At 51.6% G+C, this 14,135-nt stretch overlaps 1 protein-coding gene across 1 annotated transcript; it reads right to left on the reverse strand.

The window, feature by feature from the left end:
* Positions 1 to 1,736: 1,736 nt before the first annotated feature.
* On the reverse strand, positions 1,737 to 7,113 carry LOC135287570 (olfactory receptor 14I1-like). Its single transcript, XM_064400860.1, has 2 exons — positions 6,203 to 7,113; positions 1,737 to 1,788 (listed from the first exon to the last, which is right to left on the reverse strand). Exons 1-2 carry the CDS (start codon positions 7,111 to 7,113, stop codon positions 1,737 to 1,739), a joined length of 963 nt encoding a protein of 320 aa, XP_064256930.1.
* Positions 7,114 to 14,135: the final 7,022 nt, after the last annotated feature.

The raw sequence follows: 14,135 nt of genomic DNA on the forward strand, positions 1-14,135 counted from the left end.
GTGAGACCAAGGGACCATGGTGACATTGCAAGGCTTCATGGAACAATGGAGACACCATTAAGAGACTTCACAGCCTCATGGAAACAAGGGGCCATTGTGACACACAATGGAGTCATGGGATCATGGAGACAATTGTGACACTATGGGGCCACATAGCATAAGCAAAGCATTGTGACACTGTGAGTTCTCATGGAACTAGTGAGACCACTGTGACCCTGGGGGTCTCCACAGAACCAAGAGGACCATTGTGATGCTGTGGGGCCTTGTGAGTCCAAGAGGCCTTTGTGACACTGCAGGGCTGCATGGAACCAAAGGTCCATTGTGATATTGTGGGGCCTGGTGTCATCAGTGGTCCATTATTAACTGTGTGGCCAAAGGAGACCATTGTGACACTGCAAAACCCCAGGGTCCAAAGGTCCATTGTGACACATCAGGGCTCATGGAATAGAGGAGTCACGTGTCATTGTGGGGCCTGGGGAACCACAGAGACCATTGTGACACTGCAAGGCCTCATGGAATCATTGGAACCATGTGACACAATGGGGCCTTCTGGAACCTAGGGTCCATTGTGACATTGTGTGACCCCATTGAACCAAAGCACCATGGTGACACTGCTGGACCCCATGGAATCAAATCACCATTAGGGCACTGTGGGCCCCATGGAACCAAGGGGACCATGGTGATACTGCAGGGCCTCTTAAAACCACGGCAACACAGAACAGTTCTGGCTGGTTTGGCCTCCTGTGGACTGCGTGACTGGTCCAACTGACCATGGCATGTTGAAGGCCTCTTCTCATCTGCTGTTGAAACACTGGTGCTCCATATTTTCTTTCATATGGAAAAGATCTGTCCTTCACCTGCAGGCATCCATGGCCAGAATAGGGATTTCATCACCAGATTTCCTTATATCCAGGGTTTATTTCCATAGGAATCTTGCCAGGACAAGACTGGCTGACAATGTTTTAATGAGGGTCACCTCTCATCAGTCCCCAAATCTCTGGGGAAGGCTCCATGCTTTCCTTCTTGTGGAAATAACTGTCCTGCTTCTCCAGGCACCCATGGCTGAGATTGGGCTTCAACCTCCAAAATTCCCTAAACTCAAAGACTGCTCCCAGACAAAATCTGCCATTACTGACAAGTCTGGCTCGCCTAGTGAGACTCTCACCTGACTTCCAAACACTGGGGCTCTGTGCTTTCCTTCCTATGGAAAAGACCTCTCCTTCTTTTCCAGGTGCCCATGGCCAGAACTGGGATTTCACCTCCAACATTGCATACTGTGACAGACTGGAGGAGATTGTTGGCTCAAAACATTTCATGTGTCAGGGAAGAATGGGCAGATCCAGCCTTGCCCTGCCCTGGAGCACTGCCCTGCCCTGGAACCCCAATCCCCCCAGAGCCTCTATCCCAGCCCAGCAGTGGCTGCCAGTCCCTGGCAAAACACAGGCAATGCTCCACAGCCACCTCTGGAGCCCCAGCCCAGCTCCTGAGTGACCAAATGAGCCCAAGTCCCACCTGGGGGAAGGGCCCAGGAAGACCAAGGGGTATTGAAGGCTGACCACAAGGCAAGCACACATCTTGACCCTACCTCCTCTTGGCATTTCCATCTGAACTGCTGGAGTCCAGGAGTTGGTAGCTCTGTCTGTGCTTCTATAAATCTTATTTTTCTTTCTCTCTTTCTGTGTCTAGTTCTATTTTTGTCCTCTTGCAAACTCTGACTAGCTTTAAATTGAACAGGCTTAGAGTTTGTGATGTTGAACAGGGCAAGTTATTGCCTTGAGAAGTGTTTTTTGGTGATTGAATGATGCATTAAACATTTTGACAAAATTTCTCTGATTTTCTAAAGTTGCCAGTAAAGGCTGTTTTGCTGTTTTCAGTTCCTGAGGATCTCTTGTTGGTATTTTTCCCGTGCATCCAACTCAGAGTACTCAAACAACTGTAATTCCTTTTGAATGTCTCCTTGAGAGAGTTTTTTAGTGGATGAGAGTCAGGGCTTGTCTGTCCTGCTTGGCACAGCCCAGGCAGGGCTTTCCCAGCCACATTCCACACTCCATTTCCCAGCTGGAGCCGCCGGTGCCTCTGAGTTCTGCTGGCCCAGCCCCAGGGACGCTCTCCTTGTCTGCCCATTCCCCCACGGTCTCTGGGCAGGGATGGCCTCAGTGGGGGCTGCTGACATCCTCAGCAACTTGGAGGCTGCTGCTGGATTTCACTGCTCCAGAGGCTTGTTCAGCCTTCAGCACTTCAGCTCAGGAATTCAGTGTCCCAGGGCTCATTAACATTCAGAATACCTTAACAATCCAAGCCTCTGGGAATAATTTGATTAACGTCTTTAAATATTTTGTGGCTAATTAGAGAGATTTCAGTAGTGTATTCAAACTGAACATATTCTACTTTAAAAGACAGTGAGAAAACATTATTTTAGGTCCTGCTTAGGTTTTTTTTCCTCTTAATAGACTGATATATGCAATCTCCAATTGGCACTGAATCCAAGTACCTCCTCATGCAGTCTAAATAGATATGAAAATCAAGACCCTTCATGGCTGACAATCAATCAGACTCTGTCCCTTCCCCCACCCACCATTTCTCCCATCCAAGCCCTGGCAGTCAGAGCAACCTTGTGCAAATCTGAGCTCCCTCCATTCCAGGCTGGACATCTCATCACATTTGTGTCCATTGTTGTCAGGGACTGGTGACACAGGAATATTTCTTGCCAGCAAAGACAAGTTAAACATGATACAGTTTAATAACCATCACAGCTCTTCCCTCAGCTCTCTGTGATGTCCCAGCAGCATCTGACATGTCCACCACCCCCCAGGGATTTCCACACAGAAGCACTTTTATACAAAGTCATAAGAAAAGGTAATTCTGTGATAGTTATAAACACAATTAAGATGTTGATTAATATGATGTTTATTTGAACTGCAGAAACACTGGGCACCTCTCCGAAGCTCAAAGCGTGAAACCAGTAAACTGACAGGCACTTGAATGACCAGAGAGCACCTGGAGAAGGAACTCTGGGAGCAGCCAGATGTACATAGGATCCAGCTGGTCAAGTGAAGAGATGTTCTTAGACAAGGCCATTTCAAGAGATGAGTGGGAAACATCTGAAGGAAGAGGGAGAGGAAATAATAGACTGAATAACAGTGACACAAGTAGATGTGAGCAACAGTAGATGGGAGCAACAGTAGATGGGAGCAACAGTACTTCTTTTAATGCCATCAGCACACTTCCAGAAAATTCCCAATACTGGTGGGAAAACCGCCATTTCTCAAAAGTACTCTTGCCACTCAGATAATAAAAATGTGCTTGTATAATTTGAAATGTACAAGCATTAAAACCTGTACCCCTTTCCAGGCAGACATCAGTTGTGTGCCCATGAACAGGCAGTGCCACTTGTGCCCTGAGGTGCCCAGCTGGGATTGGATCTCTCCGAGAGCACCTGAGGGAGAGCAGAGCACCTTGCAAGCTGCAGGTCCCTGACAGCCCCGCGGGGCTCCTGTCCCATCAACATCTGCTCTGCTCCAGTCTGAAACGGGGCCCAGCATGGTGCCGGGATCATCAGAGAGCTGAGGTGTGTGCTGGAATTCAATGCCCTCCCCATCCCGCAGCAGCCCTGCATTTCCCTGCTCCAGCCTTGGTCTGCAGCACAGCCATGGAGGCTCTTTGGGCTCCCGACTGTTCCTGCAGCCCCCAAGGGCAGCTGAGCTCTGCCTGTGGCACAGTCAGCCCTGGCCAGCGCAGGCCATGCTCAGCAATTGCTTGTGTGTGCCTGGCCTTGCTGTCAGCCCCGGCAGCGGCTGCGTGGCCCCTTGGTGGCCCAGCCATGGTGGCCCAGCCCCTGTGCAGGCCCAGCCCAGGCCAGGAGCATTGCAGCTGGGAACGGTCCCTGTGCCGTGCTGCCCACAGCAGCCTTGGGGCTCTGTGCCCCATGGCCTCCCTGCTGGGCAGCCTCTGCCAGCTCCTGCACAGCCCCTGGCACCTGTGGGCCTGCACAGACAGCCCTGCCCCGGGCTCTGCCGGCCTCTGGGCCAGCAGAGAGGCCGGCCAGGGCTGGCCATGGCTGGGAACAGGCCCTGAGCCCCGCAGGAGGATGGAGCTGGGCCACAGCCAAACTCAGCCCAGGGCAAAGCTGGGCTCAGCAGCCAGGGCTGTCAACCAATTCTTCTGTGGTTAATTAGACAAATTTCAGAAGTGTCTTCAAAGTGAATACACTATATTGAAAACAACGCAGAGACAACTGTTTTGCCCTGTTTGCTTTTCCTGTTTATAGATTGCTATCAGCAATCCCCAGTTCATACTGATCCCCAGCACATTCTAATGCAGCCTGAATAGATATGAAAATCAAGACCCTTTAAGGCGGACCGTCAATAACCCATATGTCCCCACCCCCTCCCCACCATTTCTCTCATCCAACCCTTGGTGCTTCTATGGATCAGGAATGGTGTGGGCAGCAGGACCAGGACAGTGATTCTTCCTCTGTACTCAGCAGTGGTTGGGCAGCACAGTGTTAGGTGACGGGAAGTGGTTGCCCAGGGTGGTGGGTGAGTCACCATCCCTGGAAGTGTTTAAGGAAAGTCTGGATGTGGCACTTAGTGCCATGGTCTGGGTGACAAGGTGGTGTTGGGTCCCAGGTTGGACTTGACCCTCTCCAAGGTCTTTTCCAGCCTGGTTGATTCTCTGATGATTGTGACCCTGCAGGGCCATGGGGAAGCAAGGGGCCATTGTGACACTGCAGGGCCTGGTGGCACTAAGAGGACCATAGTAACACTGTGTACGACATGGCACCACAGAGCCGAGGGGCCATTGTGACACTGTGGGGCTGAATGGAAGCAAGGAGTCCATTGTGACACTCTGGGTCCTGCTGGTACCACAGAGGCCACTGTGACTCTGCGGGGCCTTGTGGAGCCAAGGGGCCATTGTGCCACTGTGGAACCGTGGGAGAGCCTGGGGACAATGGAATCAAGGGGCCATTGCTCCATTGCAAGGACTCTGGGAACTGAGGGAACAATTGTAACACTGGGGTGCCCTGTGGAACCAAGGGTCCCTGGTGCCACTGCAGGATCTTCTGTCACCAGGGGTCCATTGTGACACTGCAACACCAAGGAATTTCTTGTGGCGCTCTGAGGCCTCATGGAACCAAGAGGCCACTGTGACCCTGCAAGGCCTTGTGGAACCATGCAGAGCATTGGGACAGAGCAGGACCTGGTGTCATGATGGGGCCATTGTGACACTGTAGGACCCAAGGGACTTTGTGAAACCATGGAACCAAAGGAACATTGTAAGACTGGGAGGCATCGTGGAATCATGGAGACCATTGGGACACTCTGGGATTTCATGGAATTGTGGTGACACCAAGTTGGCTGGGAGTGTGGATCTGCTGGAGGACAGGAGGGCTCAGCACTGGGACCTGGACAGGCTGGATCCAGGGGCCAAATCCAACAAGGTGAGGCTTAACAAGTCCAAGTGCCAGGTTCTGCACTTTGGCCACAAAAACCCCTGCAGCACCACAGGGTGGGGACAGAGTGACTGGACTCTTGCATGAGCAACCCTGGGGCTGCTCACCCTGGGGCTTTTCTGTGCTGAGCATTGGGCTGGCCGTGTTCTTGAGAGAGCCTGGGCAAGGAGCCTGCAGCCCCCAGGGCCTGGCCTGAGGCGTCAGCGCTGCCCCAGCAGTGCCCATGGCCTGTCCCTGCTGCAGCCCCGGCACTGCCACCCCCAGGACTGTGCCTGGCCCCAAGAGCACTCAGGCCCTGCAGCAACACCAGGGCCACCAGGGCAGCGGGGCAGGGCCACGGCAGCAGCACTGGCAACACCAAGTGCTGCTGCTGCTGCTGCTGGGCACAGCTGCTGGGCCAGCACTGATCTGCCCCCAGCTCTGCACACAGACATTGCTGCTGCAGATCCAGGAAAGGCAACAAAAAAGGGATCTCTGCAGAAAACTCTGCTGAGAGATCTTTTATTTCCTTTAAAGCCTCCATGAACGCAGCTCATCATTGACACGATCTATGTCAATGCCACAGGGGAGATGGAGAAAAACAAAATGAGAAATGGCACAGAAAATTACATTTAATTTTGGTCAATACGAGAAATGTAAAACAAAGGGAAAAAAACCCACAACCAAGTCCATAAGAAGTATCAAAGGTGACTTTTATTACAAGTGATTGGCAGAAATTGGCCAGCAGTTTAATGTTTGTGAAACCATCCAGTCATCAGCCTCCACACTTCAGCCTTGAGCTCCTGGTTCCTCAGGCTGTAGATGAGGGGGTTCAGGGCTGGAGGCACCACTGAGTACAGGATTGACAGGGCCAGATCCAGGGATGGAGAGGACATGGAGGGGGGCTTCAGGTAGGCAAACACTGCAGTGCTGAGGAACAGAGGGACCACAGCCAGGTGAGGGAGGCAGGTGGAAAAGGCTTTGTGCCGTCCCTGCTCAGAGGGGATCCTCAGCACAGCCCTGAAGATCTGCACATAGGAGAAAACAATGAACAAAAAACAGCCAAGTGCTAAACAAACACTAACTGCAATGAGCCCAAATTCCCTGATGTTGGATTTGGAGCAGGAGAGCTTGAGGATCTGTGGGATTTCACAGAAGAACTGGCCCAGGGCATTGCCATGGCACAGAGGCAGGGAAAATGTATTGCCCGTGTGCATGAGAGCATTGAGAAAGGCACTGGCCCAGGCAGCTGCTGCCATGTGGGCACAAGCTCTGCTGCCCAGGAGGGTCCCGTAGTGCAGGGGTTTGCAGATGGACACGTAGCGGTCGTAGCACATGATGGTCAGGAGCGCAAGCTCTGATCCAAGGAAGAAGAAAACCAGAAAAACCTGTGCAGCACATCCTGTGTAGGAGATGTTCCTGGTGTCCCAGAGGGAATTGTGCATGGCTTTGGGGACAGTGGTGCAGATGGAGCCCAGGTCGCTGAGGGCCAGGTTGAGCAGGAAGAAGAACATGGGCGTGTGCAGGTGGTGGCCGCAGGCTACGGCGCTGATGATGAGGCCGTTGCCCAGGAGGGCAGCCAGGGAGATGCCCAGCAAGAGGCAGAAGTGCAGGAGCTGCAGCTGCGGCGTGTCTGCCAATGCCAGCAGGAGGAAGTGGCTGATGGAGCTGCTGTTGGACATTTGCTGGGGCTGCACATGGGGACCTGTTCATGGAGAAAGTACAGTGGCTAGTTAGGAGAGGCTGCTTTGAGCCAAACCTGGTCCATTCCCTGCAGATTGTCCCACTTGGACTCACCCAGCCTTGTTCCTGCTCTGAGAAATCCTTCCCCCAGGTCCCTGCCTGAGCTCCAGTTGTCCTGGCTGAGTGTGCCAGGAGCAGCCAGACCTGTGCATGGGGACACCCAGGAGGGCAGCTCAGAGCCTGGAAGGGCACAGCAAGGAGATCCCCAGCTGTGCCCATGATGGGATCTCAGGGAGGGGGCTCAGCTCATTTCCCTTTCCCATGGACTGCTTTGCCCACAGCCCCACAGGTGCCAGGGAAGCTTGGACACCCCATTCCAATGGACAGCCCTGCCTGGCAGGAATGCCAAGGGCAGTGCTGACTCAGCTGCTGCAATTGCCAGAGCCTCCCTGAGAGCAGCAGATAACAGTGACAATATCAGGGCAGGGCAGAAACAAGAGAAGATGCTGTGTTACTGTGTCTGAGAGGGCAGGGCAGAGACAGCCGGGCACTCAGGACAGTGTTCCCATGCCCAGCTGTGCCCGGCACCTCCCACACACCAACAGTGCCTTCCTGCCCCAGCACTGCTCTGTTCAGCCCCCTCTCCTTGCCTGAGCATCTCCCTGGGCCTGGACATTCCCTCCTGAGAGGAGCCTTGTCCCTGCCAGCGCTCACAGAGCCCATCCCACCCTGTGTGCCCTGGCCCCGGCCCTACAGAAACCTGCCTGTGTGCAGGGCCCTGGCTGGGGCAGGCTCTGTGTGCAGGTGGGCAAGGGCAGCTCAGGAGAGCCCTGCTGGGCCCTGCAGAGGTGATGCTGCTGCTGTCCGGGTCTGAGGAGTGGCTGAGGGCCCTTTGGGAGGCTCCCAGCAGAGAGACTGACCACCCAAAGTTACAGTTCCAGAGTCTCTGTAAATGTTCAAACATTATGTTATGATCCTGTGTATTCCTTTCAACTCAGAATGTTCTGTGAGTATTTGATTACAATTCCTGTTCTGCCTCTCTCATGCCCCTGTTATCTATAATCGAAAGAGAAAAAGCCCATTGCAGCAGTGTTAGAACAGTAAAGTAAAAACCAGACATTTATTGGAAGCTTCCAGGTGTCCTAGTGGGGATGGGGCACACCTGCATCCTGATTTCAAGGTTGAATAAATAGGATGTTTAACAGGAACATCCAATAGGAGATTCAATTGCTCCAGTTACACACACCCCTGTCTCAACCCATTGGAGTAGGTCCAAGGGCTTCTTTGCCTTCACTTTTTGTTATGACTGCTCACAATCTGGTCAAAAAACAAAATGTTCTACTTGTAGGTCCTCTTCCTGATAATATGAGTATTTGATAATAAGACTGATAATAAGACAGTATTTCCGGAATGTATTTAGACAGTGATCTTATTGTTGTGAAATTGGAGAGAAAGGTTAGAAAACGTATTAGAGTTAATTAAGTATTATAGTTATATAAGTATATAATAGCAGCTTAATAGAGTTAATTAAGAGTTTAATAGAATAAAGTAAGGATTATAGTTTTAATACTATATAATATTATTTCACAGAGCTACAAATATATAAAAACTGTAGAAAAGGCAAAAAACTTTTTGTCATCACCCCAGCATTCCCATCCTTCTACAATCAGGAAATTGACAACACTCCCAGGAAATCTCCTGATCTTTCCAGGAATGCCAAGCTTACCTTCTTTGGGAGGTGTCCTCCGGAGCTGTGCCCAGGCTGGTGTGGAGCTGGGAGCAGCCCTGCCTCACCCAGCCCCTCTCAGCAGCAGCACCTGCCCTGCTCAGGGTGGCTCCTTCCCCCCACAGCTTCCCCCCAGCGCTGGGAGCAGCTCCCCGGGCCGGCTGAGAGCTGTCCCTGGCAGGCAGCAGAGTCCCTGCCCCAGCACAGCGCCCTGGGCTGCAGGAGCCTGCTCTGCAGGACAGCCCTGGGCACCCCTGGCTGCACCCGCGGCTGCTCAGCCCTGCAGCAGAGCCTGGCAACAGCAGCTGCCTTGGGCTGTGCCTCGGCTGGCGCAGCAGGGAAAGACAGCCCTGCCCTGGGGCCACATCCCTGCCCTGGAGCAGCTCTGAGAGTGCTCCTGAAAGCTCCTAAAAGCTGTGGGATGTGCCAGCTCCAGGAGATCCCTGCAGGAACTGCAGCTTCTCTTCCACAGCCAGGGAATGACTGTTTGAAACCTGGGATGATTTCTGCTCTAGTGAGCCCTGAGTGAGCTCTGCTCTGTACTCCCAGCCCAGGCTGAGGTTAACCCCTCTCTGCCGCTGTGTTCGGGCTGGATGCAGGCAGTGCCCCAGCCCTGCTGGGCTGGCAGAACGGCTGCTCATCAAGAGAAATGTGCTTTTGAAGCTCTTCTTACTTACCAGGAGCTGCCTCTGTGCCAGGAGCCCAGCTCAGCTCAGCAGCACAGACACAGCACCAGGACTTGAATGACCCTCTGGGGCTTTGTGCTCAGGCCCTGAACATCAGTTCCTCAGAGGAAGCTGAAGAAATCTCTCCAGAAGTCCAAGTCAGAATCCAACTCCAAGGTTTCTTGGACTTTTAATGGGTCCCACTGAGGGACACGACTGAGAAAGTGTCCCCAGGCCCCAGGCAGAGCAGGGCGCTGGAGGCACTGATGACAGGTGGGGACAAAGAGAAGCCAAGTCTTGGTGGCCTGGGGCACAGCAGCAGGGTCTGTGCCAGGAAGGGCTGGGAGGAGACACCTTGTCCTGAGGCCCTGGGGCCTCCTGGCACAGCCCCAGCCAGGCTGGGCACTGTCAGCCCCTTGTCCTGCCCTCAGCATCCCCCCTAGCCCACATCCCAGTGGCCTCAAGGATCTGCTGGAAGGAGTCCCTGGGGAGCCTTGCTCAGCAATGGCCCTGGGGACTCCCGAATGCTCCCAGGGAATGCAGGTTTTTCAAAGGACTTAGGGTTTGGCTTTTGCCTTGACTTTCTGAGAGGTTTGTGCAATCATGGTCTCCAATTATCTGCTGTAATTAGTCCCTGGAGAGGCTTTGTCAGTAACAACACTCAGTGGGGCTCATTAATACTTCAAGGTACTTCAGTTATTTTCAGGTACTTGGTGTTTCCCTTTTGATACAGACTCTGTGAGAGATTTGTGCAATCATGGCCCCAATTATCTGCTTTAACGAGTCCCCTGAGAGTTTTGTACTGACACTCAGTAGGGCTCATTAATACTTGGAGGTACTTAAGGGTATTTAAAATACTTTGGAATTTCCTTTCCACACTGAGTCTCTGAGACTTTTTTTTTGGTGCCATCCTGGCCTCCAATTCTCTCCTCCAAGGAGTCCATGAGGAGCCTGTTTTGGGGATGGACCTCAGTGGGTCCCATTCATGCTTTGAGACACTTTGGATGTTTCCGCTGACTTTTGACTGCTGGAAAGATTTGTGCAATCTTCTCTCAGGGCCTGAGGTTCCAGTGCTGATCTCCAAATGCACCCTGGGGCTTATTAGCATCAAGCAAGTCCTGACAAACCATGGCTGTGCCTTGATTTCCTTCTGCTCTAGTGCTGTTCATCAGGAAGTTTTCCTGCTGCAGAAATATTTCAAAGATCTTCTAGGAAATATGTACTCCTATTTTGAAGGATGTCTTTTATTACTTTTCTTATTATACAAGAGGTGATTGAAGCATTCTGTGACTGATATTGATCCAGGGACTCTCCTAAGGAGGTCTGGCCTGGTCATAGAAGCTGTGCTTTGAGCTCTGACCCAGTGTCAACAACTTTGCTCCACATTCCCCATCCCCATCCTGTCTCTCCGCACTCACTTGGGATCTGCTTTGCTTGGAGATCTGACTGCACACAGCCAAAGAGGGGTTTTGTCTTTTTAATGCTTTGAAGCAATCTAAAACTCTTGAGTTTCTCTGTTGAAAACATAGACCATCCTCAAGTCTGTGCCAAGCCCAAGGTGCCACCAAGGCCACTCCAAGCCTGCCCTGGGCCAGCTGTGAGGGTGGATCATCATCCCAACCTGCACTGGGCCATTGCAAAAAGCAAAATTCTGCTTAGTTTGATGTTGATTTCTGTTAGGGACCGGATACCCCCCTACCTCAGAGACAATATTTTCTAAAATATCCTTGTTGACCACACTGGAAACATATTTTTGGGCCTTGTAATTTTTGCTGGGGTCCCTTAAAGGGGAATGGCATGGCCACTAGGGCCTCTGCAACTCCTTGCCCAATGGCCTGGGCTTGTACGACCTGTACGTGTTCTGCTGTCCTGAGGCAATTACAGCCTCAGTCATCTGCAGGAGTGTGGGTTCCATCTCTAGTGGAAGGGCACGCAGCCCTTTCTTACATTCCAGGTTGGCATTGGCTACCCCCAATGAGTTTAGTAATTCATTTTGAGTCTTTTCATCCCGGACTTGTTTCTCTAGTGCCTGTTTAAGACAATCAATCAATTTCATGCAGGGGTCTCCGGGTTCTTGTCTTATGTTTACATAGTCCAAACTGGGGCTGCTACCATCCAGTACCTGGATTAAAGCTTTCAAAGCCATCTCTTTTATATCGTCCAATACTTCTCTGGGGATACCTGCTGCTTGATCATCTGGCAGGCTGTATTGTCCTTCTCCAGCTAGATGGCTGACTGTCAATTGCGCCCTTGCCTCATTATTAGCATAGTCTGCTATTAATTGATTTAGTAAACACTTCCATCCCCCTTTCCCACAGGGTGTATTCTGTAGGTGGTAAAAACATGGTCATAATATATTTTAAATCATAGGGGGTGACATGTGCTGTAAACATGGCCCTCATTAGGCCATTAAAACAAGGTGAGTCCTGCCTTTAGTCTTTAGCTGCCCCCCACAGCTCCTTGATTTCCCCGTAAACCAATGGCTGATACCTGGGATTCTGCTCCCTTCTTTCATCATGTCCTGGGGCAATGAGGAGTTTCAAGACTATTTGCCAGTCTCCTTCCTTAACTGCTTCCTTCCAGATCCTTTCCCAGGGATCTTCTAGGGTTGAGGGGAGAGGTGGCTCTGGGGAATCCAAACTGTCTTCTGGGGAGGAAGAATAACTTGGAGCAGAAACACTTGGATTAGAAATAGTGTGACAGTTTGGCTTAGTATCCTTGACCATGGGGTTTATATTGTTGCTGGAGGGTGAGTAAAGGGCACTGCCATTTTGTCATTTTCTGGAGCTGTGGCCCAGGGTGGAGGTGGAATGAATGACAGTGGAGGCGTGACCTGCAGTCACGGGGGTGGAGTCTGGATGTTCGTTCAGAGCGGAAGAGAAGGTTGTGGGAGCAGGAAGTGGAGGAGCCAAGATGGAGGGAGGATGGCCAGGCTCCCGAGCCACATTCGGGCTTCTTCCATCTTGGGTCTCCAGCACACAATGCTCCAAGAAAGCGTGGCCATTGCCATCTTGGACCATCATGGAAAGTCCAAGAAAGGCGGGTTTCAGGGGAGGTCCTGGGTTAGGAGTGACTGATGGATCAAGTTTTTGACACACAGCTTGCTGGTGAAGGGTCTCAAGGATGGTGTAGAAGAAGGGGAGCATGCGGGGTGCAATGGGGTCCCTTTCTACTTTGGAACAACTGACCACCCATTTTCCTCATTCTCCATCTTGGGGGGAACAGCCACCGGAATGCCCCAAATCAATTATGGGATGTGGATCCATATTTAAAAACACGTTGGCAAAATAGGCGATAAATGTCCTGCATTTTCCCAAACCCACCTGAAATCCTCCACAGGAGGAAACCGTCATTGTCCCCACCAATGCTGCCTCAGGTCCCTTGAAGTGATGGGAAATCCACTGGGCCCAGCACAATCCACAGTCCCGGGGAGCACTGGCCTATCTCTCAGCTAACCGCAGCTGACGTAACTGAATGTCAGGGTCCCTGCTCAGGGGCCAGATGTCACAGTGAGGGTGGCTGCGACAAATCACTCTGATTCCCTGACCTAAGAGTGGAGTTGGTGAAAATGAAAAGGAGCGGGTTCAATGGAGTTGTCCAAAAAGAACTTCAATAATGGGGTGAAAAACAATAAACATGGAGAAGTTGTGCACAGTATGAAGGGCAGGATCCAAAGACCTGAGATAAAGGGGAAGCAACAACATATACACTTGGGGCTAGAGAACTAGAACAATACCCATATAGGGGAAACAAGTAAGCAGTAGGGAAGCAGAACTTGGACAACTTAGCACAACAAGACTAAAGGCGTATGGGAGATCTCCCAAGCTCATCCTGAGTTAAACAAATGATTCCCAGGGCTTGAACCTCATGCCAGGTTCTTTCGGGGTAAAATCTGGCTGACTCTGAGTTACAGCCGGGCTAACTCCCACACTGCTGCTTTGTACCGGCCCCTTGGGACCATGGAGCCCAACAGAGCCACAGTGATATCCTTGGTTCCACATGGCTCCACGGTGTCACGATGGTCCTTTGGATCCATGGTGCTCTGCAGTGTCACAATGGCCCCTTCATTTCACAAGGCCACAAAGTGTCACACTGGTCTTCATAAGAAGGAAACCACAGAACCCCCATGTTTCAGGAGCAGATGAACGGCAGCCACCAGAGGCCAAGGCAAGCCTGACCTGTCTGTCCTGGCAGGTTTGTCTGGGAGCAACCCTTAGATATTCAAAATTATGAATGTGGAATCCTAATTTCAGACATTTGTGCCTGGAGAAGGAGGATTTTTTTCCAAAAAAAGAAAAGCATAGAGACCTTTCCAGTATTTGGAAAACAGGTCAGTGCTGGCACTCAGGAATTAAAGACCAGCCAGATCTGTCTCTTCTGTCAGCTTTTCTCTGGCAGCAATCCTTGGATACACAGAAATTTGGAGGTGGAATCCTAATTTTGGCCATGGATACCTGGAAAAGATGGAGAGTTCTTTTCCATACAATGGAAAGCCCAGAGCCCCAGTGTTTCAGGGGCAGATGGGAATGACCTTCCACATTCCAAGGTCAGCCAGACCTGTCAGGGGACTCCTGGGAGGCCAAGGCAGCCAGACCTATTTTGTGTTCTCTTGGTTCCATAGGGCCCTGCA

This window comes from Passer domesticus, chromosome 30, assembly GCF_036417665.1.
Source record: "Passer domesticus isolate bPasDom1 chromosome 30, bPasDom1.hap1, whole genome shotgun sequence".
Classification (NCBI taxonomy): domain Eukaryota; kingdom Metazoa; phylum Chordata; class Aves; order Passeriformes; family Passeridae; genus Passer; species Passer domesticus.

What these genes read in the sequence shown, in the direction of transcription:
- LOC135287570 (XM_064400860.1), bottom strand. Translation starts at nt 7,113, where the DNA reads ATGTCCAACAGCAGCTCCATCAGCCACTTCCTCCTGCTGGCATTGGCA. An exon ending in GAAGTGTGGAGGCTGATGAC is followed by an intron (nt 1,789 to 6,202) that starts TGGATGGTTTCA and finishes ATTCAATCACCA; the next exon opens with AAAAACACTTCTCAAGGCAA.